Raw genomic sequence first — 25,977 nt, forward strand, 5'->3', positions numbered from 1 at the left:
GTTAAATTTCTAGAATTTCAGTTTCGGAATTGACTGAAATCCAAATTTTCGGCCGAAATTTAAAACCATGCTTAAATAACCTTCACGCGATCGTGTGCGATCGTGTGCTCCCTTTTTACCGTTTCTTACGTCCATTGCAGTATAGAGTTGGATGAACAATTTAGATGGTTGAGACCATGATGCTACAACATATGAGCAGTTGTTACCGTAATGGGATTTGCTGAGACCATCGTAGAAAGGCATTGTAGGAGAGAGCAGTGATGTCAGATGAGTTAAATGAGAGCCTGTGTGGCTGTTCTCTCATGCAACAGCCGGCCACGAAATGCCTTCATTGTCTCTTTTTTTCTGAGTAAGCTTGGGTTTGGCAGGGACCCTACAGGTTTATTAAATGTAAAGAAAGATGATACATTTATGTATGAAAACCAACAACCCTATCTTGAGACACAGACAAAGGACTCAACTGATCCATAATTACTAGAGACCTATTGTCATAAACATTTCTCACAGTTTTCTTACATTTATTATGACACAAATGACAAAATAGTGAAAAATACACAAAAGATTCATAAGTTACATATGATTTTCAAATAAGAATATGGAGATCAAAGTTGAGATAGGACTTCGATCATCGTTTGACGAGGTCTATACATTGCCTCCAAAGGCTTGGCCTTAGGCATGGTAAGCCCTCTCCCTTCACTCATATCCACTTTCTCATCTCCAATCCTCTCCCACTCGAAGCATTGAATTAGAGTTCCCAGTACCAATCCCACCACCCTCATTGCCAAGTTTGCACCCAGACATGCTCTCCTTCCATGCCCAAAGGGCATAAACTTAAACCCTTCATTTTCGCCTTCTATACCTTCAAACCTCTCTGGCTTGAAACTCATGGGCTCCACCCAAAGCTTTGGGTCCCTATGAATAGTCCACATGTTGACCATCAGGATTGTACCACGTGGCACATTGAAGCCCCCAACGGTGCACTCTTCAGATGACTGGTGGGGTACTAGAAGTGGGGCCACGGGATAAAGTCGGAGCGTCTCCTTGATGACATTGTGGAGGTATGGAAGCTTCGCAAGATCCGATTCGTCAATCAAACGGCCATTTCCCACGTGGATGTCCAGCTCAGCCTTGGCTTTATCCAATACATGTGGATGGTTGAGTAGAAGTGACATTGCCCATTCCATCGTCAATGCTGAAGTGTCTGTTCCTGCGGACAGAATGGACTGACCAAAGCCCACATTAAGTTAAAAAAACATCATCTTAACTTCAAGTTTATATATGTAGTGGGCTATTATGCATGCAGATATGTGGCAGCGATGTGCATGTATACATTTGCACTTGAATAGAACTGTACAATAAAAGCAGAGAATTGATATCCATGCAATTGTTTTTTAGATTAGTTGGGTGGAATCTCTCTCTCTCTCTCTCTCTCTCTCTCTCTCTCTCTCTCTCTTTCTCTCTCTCTTATAAAAGTCGAGTGTTGGGTTGCAGTTATTTACATCGGAGAGTATTGGTATAAGTAGTGAACAAGGAGGAGACAAGCCTTGGATTTACCTGGGACTTACCTCATAAAATAGTGGTAAGTACTGTTGGGTTGTCAAACTCGCATAATAGTGGTAAGGAGTGTCTTTACCAATATAGAGGGAGAAGACAGAGAGGCGGACGAGAGAGAAAGAGATAAAAAAGAATCATTCCTAAGAAATCCAAGCAAAACCCAGAATGCAGAAAATAGAAAGATGAATTTGTTGGGCAAGGCACTTTCAAGAAACTATCTTTAAGATAGTAATTTTTCACGTATAGTTGCAGATGGACTCTTGAAATTCTATCTCCATGATACAATGCCCAACACTAAGAATTTTTACAAGACTGCACTTCTTGTATTCTCACAAATCAGAACCCACTTAGAAAAACTTTTAAACTTATACGAAAGAAAGAAGAGAATGTCAGAAGAATAAGAAGATTTTATAACAAACTCTGATCGAGTATTTTTTTAGACTTCGAATCAGTGCAAAGACACCCTCTCACGAAGAGACTCTCGCCCTTTAAAGAAGATGCACAACTCTTCATTTATAGCCGTTTAACAGATAACTGTTTCGGCAATAAAAATTAAAATTGTTTTGTTTAAAATTACAGTTATAGCCAGAAGGCTTAACCTTCTTTTTAAAAAAAAAAATTATTCTTCTTCTTTCTTTCTTCCTCTTATTCTATATATGGACAAATTTGTGAAGGTTTATACATGTCCATTTTTAACTCCACAAATCGTAGGGTTGTGATGATCCTACGGAGATGATTTTTTGGGCACTATATGATGGCCTATCAAATGAATGCTTAGGATCATCCAAACAATGTGGCCCCCTATGTTTGTGAGCTCTGCTCAGATAAGCTTATCTAAGCAGCTGTTCACAAACCATTTCCTCGTGTGTGTGTGTGTAAACTACTAAAAGTTCATTTATGGTGCTCACTCAAAGAGAAAGAGCTCCAAAGAACTTGAATGAAGTGAGTGAATCCATCACCTATTTATAGGTGAAAGAGCTCCAATCTTAAATCTCCACGTGGGATGCAACAAATTCCAAATGATTCCCACCAAATTAAACAATTGAAAAGATTCCAAAATGAAAAAATGGAGGAAACTTTTTCCCTTAAAAATAATGGAGGGAAATTTCACAAACCTAAAGACTTTGACCTTTCCCTTCAAAATTCATTATTGGAAATATAATATAATTTATAATATATAACAACAGGGCTTTCAAGGACTTCCTCAAAATGAGGTTTCTTCTTAGAAGAGTGGGATGCAACAAATTTCAAATGATTCCCACCAAATTAAACAATTGAAAAGATTCCAAAATGAAAAAATGGAGGAAACTTTTTCCCTTAAAAATAATGGAGGGAAATTTCACAAACCTAAAGACTTTGACCTTTCCCTTCAAAATTCATTATTGGAAATATAATATAATTTATAATATATAACAACAGGTCTTTCAAGGGCTTCCTCAAAATGAGGTTTCTTCTTAGAAGAGTGGGATGCAACAAATTTCAAATGATTCCCACCAAATTAAACAATTGAAAAGATTCCAAAATGAAAAAATGGAGGAAACTTTTTCCCTTAAAAATAATGGAGGGAAATTTCACAAACCTAAAGACTTTGACCTTTCCCTTCAAAATTCATTATTGGAAATATAATATAATTTATAATATATAACAACAGGGCTTTCAAGGACTTCCTCAAAATGAGGTTTCTTCTTAGAAGAGCTTATTTCTCCATCTATGCATTCAGACCAAGGTTTTAAATTTTGATTTCGGCCGAAATTTTGGTGTTTCCAAAAACTGAAATTTCGACCGAAATCACGAATTTTCGGTCGAAATTGGGTACTGGCCCACAAAATACCATTTTTTCCAACCGAAATTTGGTAAAGTAATAAAATAATAAAAATTAAACTTTTATTTCGCCGAAATTTTCGAAATTTCTGCCAAAATTTTGTAATTTCGGTTTCGTACCCCTTTCGTGTCGGTCCCAACCGAAATCCGAAATTTCGGTCGAAATTTAAAACCATGATTCAGACACACATTTTATAGTTGTGGCTTTTCTTAGTTCCACACATATGCTGGTTATATGAAAGATACATTGCAAAAGGCGAAATGGACAAAGCCATTATAGACCGAAAATGGTATATTCCCCCCTTCCTTCCCCATCCACCCCCTTGTAGTAAAAAAAGAAGAGTCATAAATAAACTAGAAGGAGGTGGCCCTGGGGATATCACTCCCTTAATAACAAAGGTAAAAGAGATTAGTGATTCTTACCACGATAAGGGATTTGACGACTTCGTCGGTGTAGTATTCCGGCTGAGATTCCTGAAGCGACAGTAGAACATTAATCATCGTTTTCTTTCTCTCTCCTTTCTCCTTTCTACTCTCATCGACTAGACCCTGTAAAAAAGAGTCCCACTTTTTGTGCAACCTCACCAATCTCTTTCCTAACCCCTGAAAATCAACCCACCTCAAAAATGGCAAAAAATCCCCCAAATTCGACACTCCAGTGATCGAGAAAGCCTCCTTGATAACATCACGAAACTGCTTTGCCTCTTCCAAATTCACCACGTTCTCCCCATAATACCGCTTTCCAGCACTCATCTGCATGATCACATTAAAGGTCAGTTCCGAAAACCTAGTCTTGAGTTCAATTTTTTGAAAACTCTGATTATTAATAGAGTCTCGAAAGAGCATTCGAGCCAGATATCGAATCTCTTCTGATCGGACGGCGGAGGACATGAGGAGGCGGGAGGTGGAGAAGATTTCAAGGGTGGAGATTCGACGGATATTGCGGCAGTGTGGGCCATAGGGGGCGCTAAATGAGGCATGATTGTAGCTGAGGTGTCTTTCAACGAGGAGGTCGGGGCGATTGGCGAAAATGATGTCATTTTTTGTGAAACATTCTTCGGCGGCGGAGGGGGAGGAGACAACGAGAAAAGGGCGGAAGCCGAAGCGGAGGAGGAGGATGGGGCCGTATTGGAGAGAGAGATTGGCTAGGGTTTGGTGGAGAGGTAGTTTTAAGAGGTGGAGGTGGCCTATAATGGGAAGAGAAGGAGGTCTTGGGGGTTGGTTTTTATGATGAGAGAGAAAGTGTTTGGAAATGAAGAGAAGGATGATGAGGAAGATGGGCAAGTAGTAGAAGAAGAAATTCATACTGTTGTGTTTTTGGGTTGTTAGTGGAAAGTGGGGACTCTCTTATAGGATGATAAGTGCAGCTTCTTTGGCTAAAAGACAAGCCAAAGTGGACATATCCTTTATATAAGTCCTCGTCGTGTGACGTATGTGTTTTAAGATAATATATTCTATCACAATCGATAAAATTGATTTATGCGTAAATCACATGTCGTGTTATATGGGAAGAGCTGCTATGAAGACACGCATATGTCAGGATACTTTGTAGCAAGCCCTCCTATTATCCCACCTAATCACACTATTATAAATATATAACCATTTTTAATGACAAAAGTTCCCTTATTCCTTACATAAAATGACATATGAACTCCTTCACGCGAGCCTGTGCCTTACCCTTTATACCCTTGCTTACGTTTATTGCAGTGTAGAATTGGGTGAAAATTTTAGGTTATCGAGAGTCCAGACCATGATGCTACAATATATGAGCAGTTGTTCCTTTAATAGGATTTGCTAGAGACCATAAAAGATATTTGATATCGAGAAAGATGATAAGCATGCATGTACTGTCATGCACCATAAAAGACATTTTGCAAGTCATTAGAGGGGGGAGGGGGGGGGGGGGCGCATGACTCCCCTCATGCTATATGTGCCTCCGCCCCTGCCTGTGTAGCTGTTCTCTCGTGCAACAGCCGGCCACAAAATGCCTTTATAGGATGGTCCCCTTGCAAATCTATAATTAGCATGTATGCTTCAACATTTCCAAAGGGTGTTTCCAAGGTCACGTTTTGCCTTTACATAGAAAGGCATTTTGCAGCCAGCTGTTGCGTGAGAGAGCAGCCACCTTAGATGAATTAAACGCTTAAGGTAAAATCTGCTGAAAAGTGAGCCTATGCGGCTGCTCTCTCATGCGACAACCGACAGCTAAACGCATTTCTACAATGGTCCCTAGCAAATCCCCTATTTTTATATAATCTCCATTTCTTTCGACCTAAACTAGGTGTAAAACAATTTTTACTCGCAATTTATATAGGCTCCATTTTTTTCGACGTAAAATGAATGTAAAACAATTTTTACTCCCAATTTATATGGGCTCCATTTCTTTCGACGCAAAATGGGCGTAAAACAAATTTTATGACCAATTATAAATTAAAGATGGGACTAAAATTTATTTTACGCCCATTTCACGTACAAAGAAACAAAGCCGCAATGAAAATTATAGTACTGAAAATTATAGAATATTTTTTACTGTTTATATTTTCTTTTATTGTTTTTGTCTGAACAATTATAAGTATTTCGCATATGAGGTTGAAATTTCTCTCAAAATGCAGTTAGGAATGAAATCAACGTTGGATCAGATAGTTATCTCATGGTTGCATTGGTGTTTCTTTCCGTGTAGGCTCAAATTCACCTTAAAACGTTTGTGCCTCATCTCACCACATCGAAGGTTATACTTAACTCATCGTTTATTACTATTTCTAGAAATTAAGGTATGCAATTCTTTTCACGGAATATCACGAATGAAGACTATCTTAAGAAATCATCTATGTGGCCAAAAGAAAAACAGCAACAACAAACCCTAAACGGTGCACTCTTCAGATGACTCGTGGGGTACTAGAAGTGGGGCCACGGGATAAAGTCGGAGCGTCTCCTTGATGACATTGTGGAGGTATGGAAGCTTGGCAAGATCCGATTCGTCGATCAGACGGCCATGTCCCACGTGGATGTCCAGCTCGCCTTAGCTTTATCCAATATATGTGGATGGTTGAGTAGAAGTGACATTGCCCATTCCATCGTCAATGCTGAAGTGTCTGTTACAGTATGGACTGACCAAAGCCCAAATTAAGTTTAAAAACATCATCTTAACTTTGAGTTTATATATCTAGTGAGCTATTATGCATGCAGACATGTGGCAGCACTATGCATACATTTGCACATGATTGTGGACCCCGATCCGAGGACGGTGAGGGAACAGGTCCCTAACACCCTCTGGATCTCCACAAAGTGAAGGAGAGCTCTGCCAAGGAACTCTCGAAACAGGTGCCACCCTCACAGCATAGCATGAGTGGCGATACAAAACGAATGAGATACATCCTGATCAGGAGCCAGGGCTCGAAACCAAGATGTACCTAAAAATAACTCAGAGTCGCCATCCATGGACACGCCATGGAACCAAAACAAATGCTCTGTTTGCAATGGATAACCAGAGATATAGAAGGTCCGTGCCTGATGACGAATGGAGAAGGTCCGAAGAGCGCCCCCAATTCGCCCGAGTGCGAACACTTGGTCTCTTATGCCATTTATTATTAACCTCGAAGAGTTTTGGGCAAAAATCATGTGAAATGGGAACAATCCTCAGGAGTCGTCTACCTAAGCATGCATTTCCTGAGGACAAAGATAATAAACACCCATAAAATAAAATGAAAGATGCGTTGCCTAAGCATAGCTAGGTTATGAGTGACATGCCTAAAGGGTGTCTAAGTTCTGGTGGACGAACACATGCATGCTACAGCTAAAGGTATAGGTCTGCACAAGAAAGTAAGAAAACACAACAAAATATACAATATAACACAACACAACAAATCTTAAGACTCTAAACGATTTAGCCCGAGTCCTCGGATGATCTGATATTCATCCAAAGAAGCCTACGTATCCCCGCCTCCACGAGAATCAAGGCAACGTAGTTCTTCGCGCCTATTCTAAGCTATGATGCCTAAGACACCTAGCCCTCTATCCTAAACTCGATCTAAAAGACCGGACCAATTATTAAAGTTTATTGTACGATTATTTAAATTCCAGTGAATTGTGATTTTTAGGACACCCTATATGCCCTAACTAAATGCAGGTTAGCCCTAAGCTAGTGCAGGTGGTTCCTACAACCTATGTGTAACTAGGCTGTGCGTCCTAAGGAAAACAATGGGATCACCAACGCATCCTAGACCTAGTCATCAGTCGGCGATGTGAATTGCCAACTGACCGGACGGAGGCGCTCCTAGCTAGGACAAACCCCTAACTCTAAAGCAATCACAAACAAGCACACAACAAATCAAATACAAAAACCTAACTCTAAAACTCTCTATCTAGGACAAAGTCCTAACTCTAGAGGAAGATTTTTCGAAAACAGGTTTATGAAATATTTTTGTACCTTTTTAAAGAGTTTGAATGGTCTATTTACAAAGTTTGGCTGGACTGGGGATGAAGATCCCAAGCTGCACTACGTACCTCGGAAGAGGATCAAGCCAACGTAGTTCGAAACGAACTCTCAAACTACGCTTCTAAAAGAAACACTCACACTTCAGATTTTTTAAGGTTTTTTTTATTTTCAAATGTTTTTGATATTTTTAAAGTTTTCAAATGTTTTTGAGTTTTAAATTTCTAATGTTTTTGGATTTTAAAGCTTTTCCAATGCTCAGGACCTTTAGATGAATTCACTCTTACAGAGAACAAACAAGCATAACCATAAACTAGGGCAAAGCCCTAAAGCAAAAAGGAAAAACCCCAAACAAACAACTAACGCCTCAAAGAGACGAACCACAACAAGAAAGATAGCGTCCCAAGAAGAGAGAAAACGATCCAAGATCCCAAGCAAGCAAAGCTCTAATAAGACTGAGTTAGCCTCTAATCAAAGCGAAGTAATCAACAACTCTAAAGGAGAAACTCCGAACTAACAACACTAAAGAGGGGAACAAATGAGTCAGAGACTCTCTAATAACACTACTGAGTCAAAGACTCACTCTAAAAGAAGAGGCCACTCTAACATGAGGCTAGGTAAGCCTCCTAAAGGGGAAACTCTTTACATGAGACAAAGCTTGTCTCCGAGACACAAATGACATAAAAAGGAATAAGAGACCCTGTGCATATTTGGCAAAGGTAAAACACCCAGCCGGGCCGGACAGCTGCCTAGCCCTAGGGTGCAACAAATGTGCAACCCAATACCCATAAGGGTAGGGGTATGCTGCCAAGCCGAGTAGGGTGTTCTCCCAAAACCAAACGGCGCACAAAGAGGAGGTTTAGTAAGAGAATGAGACTGGGCAAGTCTCCTATATACAAAGGAGGGGTATGCTACTTGGACTGAGCAAGTCCCCTAAGGATGGGCTTGGGCTAGCGCATTCATCTCCCTCGCAATGAGAGGGGATTCCAGCATCTAAGGAAAATTTAACAGAAATCTATAAGACTGTGTTAGTCTATCAAAAAGAGAAGAAAAGGCTACCAGATAATCTCAAATTTCTATTTAATTATTATAAAAACAAATCAAGTATTAGCAAAGTATGATTTACAACTAAAGAGTGCACAATCTGCAAGAATAGCAATCATAAAATGATAAACAACATTAATTAGTCCAGACCAGCCGCTGGATAGCCTAATAAAGTAAACACAATATCAAACACTTCAAAGCCAACCACAAACCCCAATACGGGGACTCCAATGAAATCAGATGATGCTAAAGTAATCATCTGATATCAAATACACATGATAATATTTCTATATCCCGCCTTGAAATCAGACAGTACTCATGTCGATAACATCGAATAGAGTAGTCATCTGATCTCCTTCTTCCCTAAAACAATTTATTTAAGTAAAAAATAAATAAATATGAGTATGATAAGCTTTCAGGATAGTCTCACCTGAACAGTCCATTCATCTTCAGGACCTAACTCAAAACTTAACATAAAGAAGAATATTAAATTTTCAACAAATTATACAAATGCATGCAATGATATTTCTGATTTTTATAAATTTTGGTGCATAACAGGGGGCATCAACTTGTGCAGATTCAAGTGCAAAAAATGGTGAGCCACAAAACACAAAGACAGGCTCCAAGTAACCTTATCATTGCCCAGAGAAGGGTTCTAACTAGTTAAATACTCTGAGAGAAGGAAATCCCTTAACCTGCGAGAACTCTAAGGCAGGAAGGGAAGAGGTTGGCTCAAGAAACGTTACATCGTTGCCAAACCCAAGAGAAGTGTTCCCAAAACATGATGGAACACCGAAACTCGAAGAGAAGTGTTCCCAAAACATGATGGAACACCGAAACTCGAAGAGAAGTGTTCCCAAAACAAGATGGAACACCGAAACTCGAAGAGGATCCCAAGGAACGTATGAAGAACAATCCCGAAAAAGGAAACCCCTCAAACCCTGCGAAGACCCTAAGATGGAGAAAATGATAAGAAGGGCGAGAGGTTGGCTCAAGAAATATTCCGTCATCGCCAAATTTGAATGATAAACCCTACACCACCTGCTTCAACCCTTTAGCTTATCTCAACAACTCGGCACAGCTAAAAATAACTCTAGTCGATCATTGAAATAAACAAGGAGATGGATCTAGCTGATAGTCTAAACAAGATAAAGAACAAATCCATAGCCTGAAATGAGATAATCTATGTAGGTCACGAACACATCCACACTACTCAAAATGATATGATGAAAATCTCAACATTCAACAGGTTAAATGATTACATTCTAACTTTACTCATGGACATGCAAGTATTTAGAAGAAAGCTTCTTACTCTAAGAGTTGTCACCATCCAACTAAAGAGTGCACGCAAGCTAGGGCATATAGCAACAACCAAAGCATGGTTGTACTACCGAAAGGTCATTGCCATTCCCAAAAGGTTATCACAAACAAAGTAAAGAGAAAAGGCAAGTTATGTCCATGCGAGAATCATTTTAAAGGACTGATGTTGAAAGATTGGAATAGTATCACCATGGCCTTATCCCTAAGATTGTGTGAACTCAACTTGTCTTTAAGCATTCAAAGGGGTGTCAAATGCTCCCTATCATTCTCAAGAAAGAGTACTCGCAGACCGAGTTGGGGAAGTAACAGAAATATTATGCCATTTTTTATATTTTTCCTAAGGCACCTCTCCTCTTAGCGCTTACAAACCTAACAAAATGCTACAATCATTTCCAAGACATTCACCACCCCAATGAACCGAAAAAGGCAAGATGGAGCTGTGCAATTATCAAACATGAGAGTGTCAACATCCAAATGCCAAAGACATGGTATCAGTACAACCACAATCAGCTACATTCTACAACCCCCCATTCATCGTCATCTTTCAAGCGCCCTAAAGCCAATATATTACTTTATATATGCTTGATAAGGAAAATGCAATCAAATGGGAACTACTGAACTTTAATAATCTCACTAAAGTTAGCTTGCCTTACTCTAGGAGAGACACATTAATGATGAAAGACACATAAGGGATGACCCAATCATGGCTAACGCCATCTAATTCTCACCATTAACCAAACACCATGATCTTTTGAGCTCAAACATAAGCAAATCTAACCAGCAGGGGAGGAACAATTGGTTCCGAGCCATTACAAGGGCAGATTTGGAGAGACCGAGAAGAGATACCAACATGGGCCTCTTTATCTTAATAATAATGCAAGATCAATTGGCGTACAGAGAAACCCAAATTGATAGTGTAAAAAAATAAATCATAGCTTTAACACTATCAACAGTAAACAAAACACCCATACAAATCACGAATTTTAGAGGGAGCCAGAAAATTACCCAAAATTTGACGCAAATCGTCGGTACTTTGCAGAAACGAAACTGACTTGGATCTTGAGACGGCGATGATTGGATCTTTGGGTTTTGCCGGAATTCCGGCGGATTCTCGACGGAGAAGAAGATAAGAATAAGAAGAATCTCTCTCTCTCTCTCTCTCTCTCTCTCTCTCTCCTGCAATTTTCTTATGCAAAATGGAGAAGGGTTTGGGGAGATATGGCTGTGAAGTGGAGGTGGGATTGGTGGCCGGATCCCTCTCTCTCTCTGTTTTTGTAGAAAATGAGAGGAAGAACAAATGGTGGCTGTGGTTGGATGGGGGTTAATAGAGAGGTGGGTGGAGATGAATTTTGAAGAGGGGTTTTGGTTTTGCAGAGGAGAAAAGGGGAAAATGAAGGAGAAGATGGGAGGAGGCTGATGGTGGTGGGATGGGTATGGGGTGGTTATGGTAATGGAGGAGGGAGATGACCGGCCGGAGTTACAGAAACGGCCGGTGAGATGGCGGTGGATTTGGGGAAGAAGAAGAAGATGGGGAAGGATTCGGCCGGAGATGGTGGTGGTGGTTGAGAGGCTTTGGTGGTCAGAGGATGAAGAGGGTTTAGGTTTAATGGAGGTGGTGGATTGAAGTGGTGGCCGGATTTGCAGAGGATGGGTTTGGGATATTAGGGGTTTGCAGAGGAGGAGGAGGATGGTGTGGTGGTGGAGGTGGGTGGCTGAAGTGGTGGAGGTGGGTTTGGGATATTAGGGGAAATGGGGGGAAATAATGGCGAGGCTTGGGTTCCGGTGGCTTACCGGAGGTGAGGAATGGCCAGAGAAGAGGGAATTGCCGGAGAGTTGCCGGAGAAGGAGAAAAAAGAAGGAAAAGAATGGAGGTGGAGAAGTGGTGGTGGGGATGGGGATTCGAGGTGGAAGATGATGGGGTAGATGCAGGAGGTGGGTTTCCACCGGAGAAAATGGTGGTTGGGGAAGAAGAAGAGGTGGCCGGCCGATGGAAAAGTGGAGAAGAAGGTGGAGATGGGGTGGGATTTGGATTTTAGGGAAATGGGTGCGGAGGTGGTTGCCTCCTTCTCCTTCTTCTTCTTCCTCTCTCTCTTTCTTTTTTCTCTCTGGTTTTTTTTTTCTCCTCTGCTTCGAACGAAGAAAAAGAAGAAAAAAAAACCTCCTCTAACCCTAACTCGTTAGGTGATTATATAGGGTAGTAATAAACTCGACCCTTCTTACCCCAGGACAACCCCCCTCTATGCATATTTATGACTACTCCTTTCTCCCTCAGGGGGGGCCCAGGAAAGAAATGGTCCAGAAAAGGTGATATATTCTGCCCCCCCTTTCCTCTCCCTTGGACAGCCCCCATCAATGCATTTTGTACATCTTCTAACTTACAGGGGGGGGCCTCGGGCAATGGCGGAGGGGGGAAATTTTATGGAAAATATCTCCCTCCCCTTGATCCTAGCCCTTCAAATCAGCTTTTGTTTAAGGGCTGGGATCAAAGGAAGCCTAATCTACATAGGATTCCCCCCCTGGCTAATTCTAGTCCTAAAGCTCTCACTAACCTAGCTTAGGCCTTAATGGTGACTTGGAGGGGAAGAAAAGCATCTTTGCAAATTACGAAATTGCCCTGCTTCAGGATAAAACACCCCCTAATTATGCTACACACTAATCCGCATACCCTTGCTTCTGCCTGGACAACCCCTTATAGAAAATTTGAACTGGTTTCCTAAATTCCTGCACACCCCCGCTCCTGGCTGAATCGCCACCCTTATTCCTACACTACACTACTCTACAAACATCGTCCGCTTGCTAGGCGAACCGCGACGGATTCGGACAAAAATTTACAGGGACCTAAATGAGACCCTAACCTATTCTAGGAACAAATTTGAGACATTAAAACACTAGTTTAATAAGGTTTCTACCCTAACGACGCTCATTTAGGGTTCGGTCAAAATGGGGTGTCTACAATGATCGAATAGCGTTGTACAATAAACGAAGAGAATTGATATCCTTGCAATTGTTTTTTATGGGAGTTAGGTGGGATCTCTCTCTCTCTCTCTCTCTCTCTCTCTCTCGGGTGTTGAGTTGCAGTTATTTACGTCGGAGAGTAGTGGTAGTAAGTACTGTTGGGTTGTCAAACTCGCAGAGTAGTAGTAAGGAGTTGTAGACACCCCATTTTGACTTGACCTAATTTCCCGATATCGAATAAAATCCTGAAGCCCGAATCCCAAGAAATTTAACCCAAGTTGTCCCCCCAATTCTTATTTTTATCTCAAAACCAAAGCAAAAGAGAGGTGAATTATCCAGCCGGGGTGTGCCATTATTAATACCGTATGCAATGAAACAGGGCCCAAATACTGACCCATGTCTTTTCCTAAGCCACTCCCTATAGTAAAAAAATAATTGCAAATATACTATGTAGGGGCTGTCCGTGGAATAGAGGGGTAAAATACATCGTTTCCCATGTAAAAAGAGGGCATTCTTGGGAATTTATGTTGCTTCCTTCACAAGCAATCTTTGGTGGCCATTGGATCAAATCAGTGGGTTAAGATCATGATTAGGAAAGAAAACCTTCATCCTGCTCTTCACTTGGACCATCTCATGTACCTCAAGTGAATAGCCATAAATTCACTAAGAGGGGCTGTCCAAGTAAATAAGGGGGGGCTGATTATGTCATTTTCCCTTTGCAAAACCCAATCGGTTGCTCCGTTTGGATGCTGGAATTTTTTTGGTTCTTGGGACTTTTGTGGAATTTCCGCGGGAAACCCACGTTTGGTTGCTGGTTATATAGTGGGCACAAAAGAATCCCATGAACCAAAATAATCCCGCACGAAACCCAAAGCTGGAAAAAAAAGATCCCAGGAACCAAAATAATCCCGCACGAAATCCGAGGAACCAAAATAACCAAAAGAAGAACTTTTTTCTTCCCACTAGTTCAAGTAACCAAACAAAGCTGGGATTTTTATTTTACCTGGATTTTTTTCTTCCCGCCATAGTCCGGTCAACCAAACATGAGATTTTTATTTTACCGGGATACTTCCAAGGAGTTTTTTTTCCCACCAATCTCCCAGGAAGTTTTTTGTTCCACAAAAGTCCCAAGAACCAAAAAAATTCCGACATCCAAACGGAGCTATCTCCCAGGAAGTTTAGGGGGGCCTCATTTTTGCAAAAGGGAGAGAAGATTTGGGAGAAAAAAATAGAGAGGGAGAAAAGGGAGCCGCAGCCATCATCTCCTCCAACAGATCATCATCCGCCGGCCAATCACTCCACCATCTAGACCTCCACCCTCATTCCATCTCCTAAACCCCTTTCGTACCCCCATTGCCGACACCTCCTACCTCCACTAGCCACCATCTTCTCCTTGCAACCACCACCGTTTTTATCACCAAACCCATTACCACATCCACTGTTTCTCCATCCCCATCAGAATCCTCTTCATTTGTAGCCTAGAATCAGCCACCATTTCTCCTATTTCGTGAATCCGGCAACAACTTCTCGAGGTTCCGGTGAGAATCCGACCGTTGCCACCGACCACCATGGCCTAGCTTCAGAACTCCTTCATCTCCACCCATCCGAGCCACCATCTCCACCCTCCTCAATCTTTCTACCATCATCTTCCTCATTATATCTTCCTCAAACCCTAGATCCTGTAGACAGCCCATTTTGACCGGGCCCTAAAAATCTCGAAATTCAATAAAATTCTCAAAATTTGAATCCCGAAATATCCGAAATCCCTAAAGAATTGAGCTCCAAACGTAAAAAAAAAATAAAAATTGAAAATGTCCACTTATGGATTATCGTTGAAACCTTTGTGGAGATCGAATGATCCCTGAACCCCTATTGAGACGCTTGTCAAGTTGCCTCAGTTCCCTCCCTCATTTTCTTGAAATGTGCAAAAATTACAAAATACCCTTGAATTCTTGATACTGGCACTCCTTTGTGTGCACCGCTAAGCTCCAATGTGTGACCGCAACCTTATGTTGGTATTTTCGTTAGATCATCTTGTCCGTCCAAACGTAAAATGTTACCTGGAAGTTGTTACCACTCCCAAGAGCACCCTGCAAATTTCTAAGTAAGCTGGGCAAAAAGCGAGCACAAGGACAAGCCAAGTTTGTGCCATTATAAAAGTATTGTAGCGTTAACATCAATGATCTTTCCAATAAGAAAAGACGAGTTGATTTTGTGCCTATATCAAATCATTGGATTGCCAATGTAATTTCCCTATATCCGAACAGCAAGTGGGTGAATCAACTACACATGCAATGTTTAGTGGAGGAAAGGAGGGTTTGAAATATATCATTTTCTATATAAAGGAGTGGTGGTTTAGCAAAACCTGGGTGTACCAAGACTAATTTGAGAGCAAGGTGATTAGAAAGAAGAAATTGAGTGGGGATGTGCAATTACTACACCATAAGTATGTTGAAATCATCACATTGCTTTTCATCTATAAATAGCATTCGATCAAGGAATTTGGGGGGAAGCTCATTTTCACGTTGGAGAAAAATTAGAGGGTAAAAATCCGAGCCAAGCCACCCTCTTGTACAAGGGAATAGTCATAAATATTTAATACACCAAAGAGGTGGCTGTCCATGAAAAAAAACGAGGGTACAAATTAGGTGGGGGTGAATTAGACAAATGAGAGTATCCATGGATCACATAGTAGAAGAAAAAAATATCAAGTGGGTGGCGCAAATACCAAAACATGGCTATACTAGTATCATTTCGGCAAAGTGAGGTAACCCTCTTCTTCTCGTCCAGACACCTTGTAGGGTAAAATGAAAAGTCATAAATGTGTTATTATGGGTTGTCCGGTGAGAGACAAGCCAGGGTGTGCAGAATCAAAATCAGTGGGGCTGATACCATTTCCTTTAGAGTTGGGATGAAAGAGGGGTGAATTAGAGCAGGAAGAGTACATGAGAACTAGGCAGAAAGATAAGATAGCTAGGGAGGTGTGCAATTACTAAATTTTGGGAGTGCTAATATTAGCATATTCTTTATCTAAAAGAAGGGGGTCGACTAGGTTTGGGAGAAATGGGGATCTTTATTTCTTTGAGATAGCAGAGAGAGGGAGAAAATCCACTTAACTGGTGATTACTCGGATCTCCGACAAGCTTTTCCCTTCTCCGACCACCCCCATCTTCCACCTTCCCAAACCCCATTTATCACTCGAGCCACCCCTGTAGAGTAAAAACAGTAGATGAGGTGTGTTTAAAGGTGGTTGTTCAGGGCATGAAGAGGGGGTGAAAATCTTTCATTCCTCTATAAATACTTTTGATTAGAACTAAAGAAAGGGACTCATTTTTTTCGTTGGTGAGAAACGAGAAGGAGAAAAGAAGAAAAAAGAAGTGAAAACCCTAACCCTTTTCTTTCTTCTCAGGTGGGATTCCAAGCCCCGAAATTCAGATCTGAGATTTGAGAGAGAGAGAGAGAGAGAGAGAGAGAGAGAGAATCAGGACATGAAGATTTGAAGAGTGACGTTCTTAAATGACTTACAGATGGGGCACAAATCGAGCTTCGATTCACAATCCTTACAGAGGCAAAGATGCCTACACGGGATAGGACTGCGCATCGTAACTGAGATCGGAACTATCACCGTAACCTTCTTTCAACATAGCAGTGTTATGTAAAATGATCTGTTCGAGGCTCGATCTGAGATTTGAAACGATCGCCTCGTTGTTCTTTGCCGCGGTGAACCAGATATGATTTTCTGCGCTTATTTGCTTCACATTTTCTTCTAGTTCTGCGTTCCTCTGGTTCATGTTTTGAAGCTCTGTTTCCTTTACTGTTAGCCTTTTCAAGACTTCTTGTTCTAAGATCGAGAATAGAGATCTACAATGCCTGTTTCTTGACTCTTCCAATCCAAATCGAAGCTTCTCGTTCTGGAATCGGATCCATGTGTCAATTTCCGTGTTCTGCTGGTATACGCAAGAGGCAAGATCTTGAGCGAGAGGCTCAATAAAAGGAGATCTTCCGCTTGTTGATGTCATTCCAGATCCGTTTAATCGATTATCATCGTGAGATTGTTGCAAACCGGTTGAAATCATAGCAGAATCGGTTTTCTGTGGAACTTTTGGAATGTTTACGAACCGGAACTGGTTAATTCACTCTCAGGATCACTGAAAACCGCTCCATTCTTCAAGATCTGCTCTCCAGCGTAATCGCAGTAACCTCTCAACAAATTCGCGCTCTGGTTTTCTCTATACTAAATTTTGCCAGAATCTGATAATTTCACAGATCTAAGTATTAGATCCGATCGTATTTTCTCCTTGACTGTGGTCTGTTCCGACCTCATCACCGAAATCCGATTGTCCCGTCAAAATTTCGTTTCTACTGGTCATCATCTCCTGTCACATCTAGGAGAATCTGATCGTTGCAAATAGTGGTGAGAAATCATTTTGCATCTTTGGACCTTCTTTTCATCAATTACACAGGTAGACTCCTTTTCCTATGAATTGAATTGAAATTATGCCATGGATTAAGGTGTGTAGTTGATTATTATCATTAATTGCTCATGATTTCATATTGTCATGGTTGATAAGTTCTGTAAATTTGTTCTGATCAGTTGTTTTTTTTTTTAGATATGCATCATGATAGATTGAGAAAATGGGTTTTAGATATTTGAATGAAATTTATGTTGGTCTGTCATGGCATATGATGACTGTAGGTGGATTGGCCTTGTGTGTTTATTGAAGTCACTCGAGTTACATTAATGACTTTCTTTTAGGGGATTCGAAATGGCTGATTCCAACAAAAGCTTAAACTAGTCATTTGCTCATTAATTTTAGACTCTTGATTCCTGGCAATTGTATGCAAAGTATAGAATTGTCATTTTGCTTTGGGTAAATTTTCAGGTCATCTCACTGCCCAGATTGTCCCTTTTGATTTTATTTTTTTTAAGACAATGTTACTGATTTTCTTGAGTTAAGAGTTGAAGCAAGTAGTGGATGATTATTGAACCAGGACTGTACCAATGCTTGCTCTCTTAGAGTGTAATAGTATTATTATTGTGTTGTATCAATGATTGGACCGACTTAATAAACTCTTATTTTCTTCCTTAAATTAGCCTGCTAGTATTATTTAGAGGATTGCAAAAATACACAACACTATATAGTCATGGATAGCAAACAGTAAAAGGGCAGGTGGAATATAGAACTTGTGATAGCATTACCTCATAATGAATGATTTGTCAACTAAGGTGTTTTATGAAAATTTAAAAGTTTAGGGTATTAGTTGATAGTTATGAGCATTGACACCATCGGGCTTTGATTTCTCTGTTATGCCTTAACCTTGTGAATCTTGGTTCTAGTGATGCAAACCTTTTGATTGGGCATATGGTTTTTGTTTTTAGACGTCGATTCCATTTGTTCATAATCTTTGGATAATATTTTATTCGAGTTTCGATCTTGGTTTAGGTATTCAAATAGGCCCAAGGGCGATGAAGGCGTTAGCCCAAGCCCATCCCTAGGGGACTTGATCAGTCCAAATAGCACTCCCCTCTTTAATTTGGAAGACTTGCCCAGTCTTTTAGATACTTTTAAATAATTAGGTTCTCTTTCTCATTGCTAGGGCAATGAAAGAGTCATCTAGAGCCCGCCTTTGAGGAGACAGGCTATGTCTCATGTGGTAAAATTCAAACCCTTTGGAGACAGACTTTGTCTCATTAGCCTTAGTTATCTTTTTGTTTTAGGAGACATGCCATGTCTCATTAGCACCTCTCTTAGAATCATTAGCATAGGAGTCTGTCCTTAGCTAGAGAGTCAGTCCTTCTTTCGGGAGTCGGTCCTATCATCATAGGGGTTAGGATTTTGTCCAGCCTCTCATCAAGTCATTGTGATTTTATTCAATCTTGCAAGGTATAGGATGCTGTCCAACCCTTGCAGAGTAGTAATTCTGTCTTCCCCCGCAAAGCATAGGATGTTGTCCAACCTTTGCGGGATATCAGATGTCTGTCCTACCTTTATGATGATAGGATTCTGTCCTCTTATGTTAAAAACAACAAAAACATTTGAAAAACCAAAAATGTCAAAAATCTCGAGTCATTAGGAGAGTAGTTAGGAAAGACTGTTCCGAACTACGTTGGCTTGATCCTCTTCCAAGAGGTACGTATTGCAGCTTGGGATCCACCTCCCAGGTCCAGCCAAACCTTTCAAAATAAGCATTTCAAAACCTCTAAATATACAAAAATTCTTCAAAACCTTTTCAAGAAGATCTTCCCCTAGAGTTAGGAGTCTGTCCTAGATTTTTGGGTTGTTTTAGAGTTAGGAGGCTGTCCTGATTTGTATTGATATGGTGTGTCCTGTCGCGTGAGTGTCCCTAGAGTTAGGAGGCCTCAAGTTGATCAGTTAGACATTTAGTCGAACTGATGGCTAGACTAGGAAGCATATAGTCAACTCATAGTTTTCATTAGGTTGCACAGCCTAGATACACATAGGGTATAGGGCCCACCTGCATTAGCTTAAGGCTAACCAACTTGCATTAATTAGTGCATATAGAGAGTCCTAAAAAAAATTACAATTCACTTGAATTTAAGCAATCGCACAAAAAGCTCTAAAAACCAGTCGAGTCTAGTGGATCGATTCTAGGATAGCGGTTCTAGATGGTTAGGCATCGTAGTTTAGAATAGATCATCGAACTACGTCGACTCTGATTCTTCTCGAGGCCGGGATACGTAGAGCAGCCAAGGTGGATGGCCATTCTGGTCCGAGTCAAGTATTGCATTAGAGTTTTAGGATTCGTCTTGTCGAGTCGTGTATAGAGTTGAATTGTGTTGTATGTTTTGTTGTGTTTTCTTACTTTCATGTACAGACCCTATACCTTTAGTTGTAGCATGCATGTGTTTGCACACCAGAACTTAGACATCATTTAGACATTTCACTTAAAATCTAGCTATTCTTAGGTGACACTTCTTTAACTTCTTTATGTGTGCTTATTATTCATCTTCGAGACATGCATGATTAGATAGACGTCTTCTCGGAGATATTCGTTCTCATTTCACATGACTTTCGCCCAAAACTCTTCAAAATCAATAAGTAAATGGCATAAGAGACCAGGTGTTTGCACTTGGGCGGATGAGGTGCTCTTCGGACCTTCCAAATTCATAACCAGGCACGAACCTTCTTTTATATCTCTGGTTATCCGTTGCAACAGAGTATAGTATGGGATTCAGGGCCCACTTCCTTGGATGGCGACTCTTCTTTGTTTAAGGTACGCCTCGAATCTGGGCTAGTCCCCGAATTGAGAGGTATCTCCCTTTGTATCGCCACTCATGCTGTGAGGGGCACTTCTTTCGAGAGTTCCTTGGTAGAGCTCTCCATTCACGTGGATGATCTTGAGACTCGTGTGGGGGCTCGTTCCCCGCCTCTCTCGGATCAGGGTCCACAGATCCAAACCCATTTCATCACCCCTACTACCATTAACTCCGACCGGCCACCACCTCTTGCCTCCACTACCACCATCATCTCTCAAAAATTCTAACCAACACTACCTCCATCCGGAATTCAGCCACCTCCATTAAATCCGGTGCCGGCCAAGCCTCCGTGATTCCGGCAAATGCCACAAATTCCGGCCAAATCTCCCCTCTCCATTCAAGCATCAACTATTGTTTATTATTTTCACTTTCAGCCACCATCATTATTTTCCCTTTTGATTTTCATTGGGAAAACCCATCAGCAAGCAGAGAAAAAAGAAGGAGGTTTTGATCTGGCCTCATTTCCGATCAATTTCTCATCTCATCTGCGAGCCGCAACCTCTGATCTTCATCTTATCAGCTCCGGCGAGATCTATAGATTCAGTCGCTCAATTTCATCTTCTCCGGTAGAGGAATCATCAGATCGGGCAATCCTTTTAAATCTTGGTAATCCTTCCTAATCAAGGTAATCCTATATCGCTTAGTTTTACAATAATTTGGTGATGATCTCGTTCTTCTGATAATAATATGGTATTTGCTTGTTTTCTTTTTCTTACCAGTGCTGTGGTGTGAATTTTGGTACCAAATTTGCTTGTCTTAAATTCATTTTGGTTAGCACCACTCAGTTTTGATAAACAACACCAAATCGAATTGAGTTATTCTTGTTAGTTGGTCACTTTTTACTGTGGTTGATCTTTTACTGAGCTACCATAACTTGAGTGGATGCTTAGGCTAAGAAATGAGAAGAGTAATGAGACAGGAAAAAGCCATGGTAAGTATTGGATATAAAATTTGTGCTCGAGGAAACTTGCAACAGGTTCGATCTTTTTTTTTTTTTTTTTTTTAATGTGTGGATCATTCCTTTTGATTTCAAAGTGTTTTTTTTTTATGGCATGGGGTGGCTTCACTTTCTAAATTTGATCCCTATCCAATACAATTACATTTTTTATTTTTTATTTGGGATCATTAAGCTCTCTAGGCATCTAGGAATACACTAAGAAAGAGCTATAAGGTTGGAACTGTTAGGCGTCCCAAGGACTAGGCTTATCACCAATATTCATGATTACCTGAATATCTTTGATCCTTATCCAAGTTTTTTTTTATGCAATGTGGTGATAGTTGGGCATTTAGCATACAGTAGCTTAATTTTGGTAGGGTGGAGATGATTGTGTCTTGGTAGATCTCTTTACTTGCGTACTTTATCCATGGATAATCAATGGCTGAAGCATCAGAACAACCACTCTAATCTCGAAGAGGAGCTGACCAGCTTTACCCATTCCCATATGACCTGGTCTAGCGAGAGCTGAAGCGATATCCAAATGCGGAGATAGTGTGGTGCCAGGAAGAGTCAATGAACAAGGCAGCGTACACTTACATTGCACCTCGATTTTCAACAGCCATGAAAGCTATGGAAGAGGGAGCATGGACGGCATTAAATATGTTGGGCGAGCACCATATGCCGCTCCAGTCACTTGTTTCTATCAAGTTCACTAGCAAGAACGGAATGAACTTATCTAGAAGGCGTTGCAGCATGAACTAGTCAAATTCCCCTATTGGTCCCACTTTTTCAGGTACATGAAGTCTAAAGAATAATAATGTGGGTTCCATCTCCACTGTAGGTGCGTAATCTCCGTTATTCAGGGTATTTGAGCTTAGGAAATTGTTTTCAGTCATTTGGCTTATCCCCTTATCCTCAAATGCATAAGGAGTGAAGTTAGACTCTCAGTTTCATTTTACTCATGTTTGAATTTGATAAGAAGGTAAAATAGGATGAGATGAGAGGTTTGAATCCCAAATGCACCCTCACTCTGATTCATTTTATGTGTGTATGTGTTTGAGTATATGTAAGTATGTGTGTCTGTGAGTGTTTGTGTGCATGAGTATGTGTGTCTGTGAGTGTTTGTGTGCATGTGTACGTGAATATGTATGTGAGAATACTTGTGTATGTGTGCTTGTGAATATATCTCTATATGAGTGTGTACCTGTGTATAAAGGTGCGTGTGTACAGTTGTGTATGTGAATGAGAAGTATAGGTGACAGTGGGTAGGGATGTGAGTAAATGCTTGTGAATATGAAGGTACACACATATGTGTGAATATAAGTGTATATGTGTGTATGTGTCTGTATTCTCCTTGCTATGATGATCCTTACGCTGTCCAGTTCTGAATTTTTTTTTTTGACCTCAAATGTTCAAAACTTCTAAAACAATACATCTCAATCTTGTAGATCTCGTCGAGCTGGTCAGTTCGACATATGGCGGCCCAAATTTGGCCAAAAGACGAGAGTTATGCTCGTTTAAAGTTTTCAGTCCACGTTGTTTTAGAAATTATCGCGTCGAGTAACTTTTTGGCTGCTTCTGGCCGGAATTGTTCAAAACTGTCAACTGAAAAAGTGTTCGTTATAATATTTCCTAAACCTGTCTTATTGAGTAAATTTTTACATAAAGGCTTTTTAATATGTCAAAAACTACTTACAAGCTTCAGTTTTTCTGAAAAAAAAACTGTCATTTCTTCAACAGCAGCTTTTTGACAATTTTTAAGCTATTTCAGGTCTGTTTCATCCGAAGCCGTAGAAGGAAAAAATGTTCTTCATAAGATTTTCTAATATTTTGTCCTTGAGCAAATTTTTTCAGAAATGATGTTTTGAGTGTCAAAACTGAGCCTGACCTTTCAGTTAAAACACTAATATGTCTTTTAGGCGATGGATCGAAAGAGTTCATTTTCCGGCCAATTCTGGCCAGATCCAAACGAAGTGGTCAACTGAGAGAATGTCTCTTATACTGAGATCTACAATTTTTATTAGTAGCGTTTTTTATGATTTTGATGTTCGAGGGGTCCAAAAGTCAATGCAAAGTTATATTTTTCACACTATATGTCATAACTGTACCATTTCTTGAAAATCACTAACAACTTTGAGCTCTATTCAATTTTAATGATTGTTTTAGATGTTTTGAGCTTGGTAGCAAGTTTTAAATCTTATATTGAATCATTTTCATGAATTGTTTGATATTTGTTTACCCTTTTTGGTGAAAATTACATGTTGGGTGGAAATTTCATCCTTTTTTTTTAGATTGTTTTGAGCCTATATTGATTCTAATGCCTGTATTGGGATATGATGAGCATGCTAGCAAGTCGCAAATCATATATTGATCAATTTTCATGATTTACTTTATATTTTAGAGCCTTATTTGCAAAAATTTCATGTTGTGTAGGATGCTTTCAATTTTTTTTATGCTAAATGAATGGAACCGGTGCTGCATGTCAACTAAGACATCTAAACTTCTATGATCACTTCTAAATCATGTCTAGACCTTCCAACTCCATGAGTTTTCCATTTAGGAGACCATTGTGGTCTCATTAGATAGTCACATTAGGAAACTCCATGAGTCTCGCATGTAGTTGCACCTCCCTATTAGTTGGAGACCGACTTGGCCTGTTAGTTATATGTACTCTTCTTATTCATTGCAAGCGCAATGAAAGAGTCATCTAGAGCCCCTATTTTAGGAGACAAGCTATGTCTCATGCAGAAAAGCCCATCCATTAGGGAGACAAGTTGTGTCTTAGCAGAAAAATCAAAACCTTTGGAGACAGGCTTTGTCTCATTAGCGAGTCACCCATGGGAGACTTACCTAGCCTCATGTTAGAGCCCCCCTTTCTTCTAGAGAGAGCCTTTGACTTATTTGCCCTCACATTTTGGTAGCGTTATTAGAGAGTCATTGACTCATTTGCACCCCTTCTTTAGTGTTGTTAACTTGATGTTTCTCCTTTAGAGTTGTTGTCATTCATTTTGGTTAGAGGCTAACTCAGTCTTATTAGAGCTTTACTTATTTGGGATCCTAGATCATTTTCATTGTTCTTGGGACACTTGTTTATTTGTTTGTGGATTGTTACATCTTGTTTTGGGATACTAGTTTATTGGTTTGGGGTTTCCTCTTTACCCTAGGGGTCTTACCCTAGGGTGTTGCATTGTATGTTCCCTTTGGCCTTTGACCAAAAGGGTGAAAGCATTTAAAATTTTAAAATCCATAAACATTTGAAAATCACAAGAACATTGAAACCATTTACAATCATAAGAACAGTGAAATAATTTAAAGGTCCAAAAATATTGGAATATTTGAAAAATCAAAAACATTAGAATTTTAAAATATAAAAAACATTTGAAAACATCAAAAACCTTAAAAAAATCTAAAGTGTTGAGTTTTAGGAGCGTATTAGGAAAGTTCGTTCCGAACTACGTTGGCTTGATCATCTTTCATGAGGTACGTAGTGCAGCTCGAGATCTTCATCCCAAGTCTAGCCAAAAAATAAAAACAGTGACAGACGATCAGCTCTCAATGTCAGTCAGTATCCCTTCTCTCTTTTCTCCATATTCCATTTTCAACACTTTCTCAAATACCCTAAAAAAGGAAAATTTAAAAAAAATCAAAAAAAAAATCTGAAACCATATTTGGGTCTCTGAATCCCAGCTTGCATTTCTTGTTCGGGAAGAACTTCAAGCGCGCAACCCGAATTGTCGATCAAGGTGGTGTCAAGAGGATTTCTGCAGAACCCAGTACCCGTTTCCTTTACGAGGTTCAATAAATCTTCTTTATTTCTTTCCTTCTCCTTCATTGATGGGTTTATCATGGTTTTACTATCAATTCCATTTAGGTGGTAGGAGAATGATCACCATTGTACTTGTTATTCCTTCTTCTATGACATTCTCAACAAGGGAGAACAACTCTGTATAGGCTTGTCTTTTTGTACCCATCATTCTACTTCATATTTCTTAACATTTCTTGCATTCAAATGTGGTTCTTTGTTGGGTTTTGGTAATACCTTTCTGTTCTTGGGTTTTTTTTTTTTTTTTTTTGGGGGGGGGGTTCTTTTTTTTTCAGTGTAAGCATCGGTTAGCGGCACAACTTGCTGAGGCGGTAGGAGCGTGAAGTGAAGGTGTCGGATGAGGAGCTAGCACTACTGCTTTCCTATCGCATCTGATTAGTTATTTCTAAAACTTTAGAAAAGTGTTCCTTCAAGCTTTGAGAATCTTTCATATGGAGGTTTTCTAAGTCTCTACGAAGAGATTGAAGTTTGATGGTTTTTACCTTTTCATTACCACTGAATTCATTTTTGAGAAAATCCCATGCTTCTTTGGCGGTTGTAGCTCCAATGATTCTTGGGAAGATCGCTTCAGAAACGCTTTGTTGAATGTAGAATAGAACTTTGGCATCCTTCTTCTTGTTGTCTCTGTTTTGCTCCATTTTTTCATCATTTGGAGGATCATCATATCCATTTTCTACCAAGTCCCTAATTCTTGAGATAGAAACAAAGTCTTCATCTTAATGCTCCAAAAGTAATAATTCTCTCCGTCAAAGACTGGCATGGTAGGTTGAGAAATGTTGAGGCTTCCATTATTGGTTGCCATAAGAACCTTC

General features: G+C 40.1%; 1 protein-coding gene and 1 pseudogene across 1 annotated transcript; both read right to left on the reverse strand.

The window, feature by feature from the left end:
- Positions 1 to 445: 445 nt before the first annotated feature.
- On the reverse strand, positions 446 to 4,397 carry LOC143851790 (cytochrome P450 81Q32-like). The gene is made up of 2 exons (XM_077361273.1): positions 3,799 to 4,397; positions 446 to 1,223 (listed from the first exon to the last, which is right to left on the reverse strand). Exons 1-2 carry the CDS (start codon positions 4,264 to 4,266, stop codon positions 603 to 605), a joined length of 1,089 nt encoding a protein of 362 aa, XP_077217388.1. The 5' UTR covers positions 4,267 to 4,397; the 3' UTR covers positions 446 to 602.
- Positions 4,398 to 16,607: 12,210 nt separating this feature from the next.
- LOC143850096 (putative BOI-related E3 ubiquitin-protein ligase 3) lies at positions 16,608 to 25,803 on the reverse strand (annotated as a pseudogene).
- Positions 25,804 to 25,977: the final 174 nt, after the last annotated feature.

This window comes from Tasmannia lanceolata, unplaced genomic scaffold, assembly GCF_043159265.1.
Source record: "Tasmannia lanceolata isolate RefF3 unplaced genomic scaffold, GAP_Taslan_0.1 ptg000018l, whole genome shotgun sequence".
In the NCBI taxonomy this organism is placed as follows: Eukaryota; Viridiplantae; Streptophyta; class Magnoliopsida; order Canellales; family Winteraceae; genus Tasmannia; species Tasmannia lanceolata.

Bases quoted from the DNA above. Each gene is read 5' to 3' on its own strand.
- LOC143851790 (XM_077361273.1), bottom strand. From the start codon at position 4,266: ATGTCCTCCGCCGTCCGATCAGAAGAGATTCGATATCTGGCTCGAATG. The intron at 1,224-3,798 runs GTAAGAATCACT...GGCTTTGGTCAG, and splicing joins TCGTCAAATCCCTTATCGTG to TCCATTCTGTCCGCAGGAAC.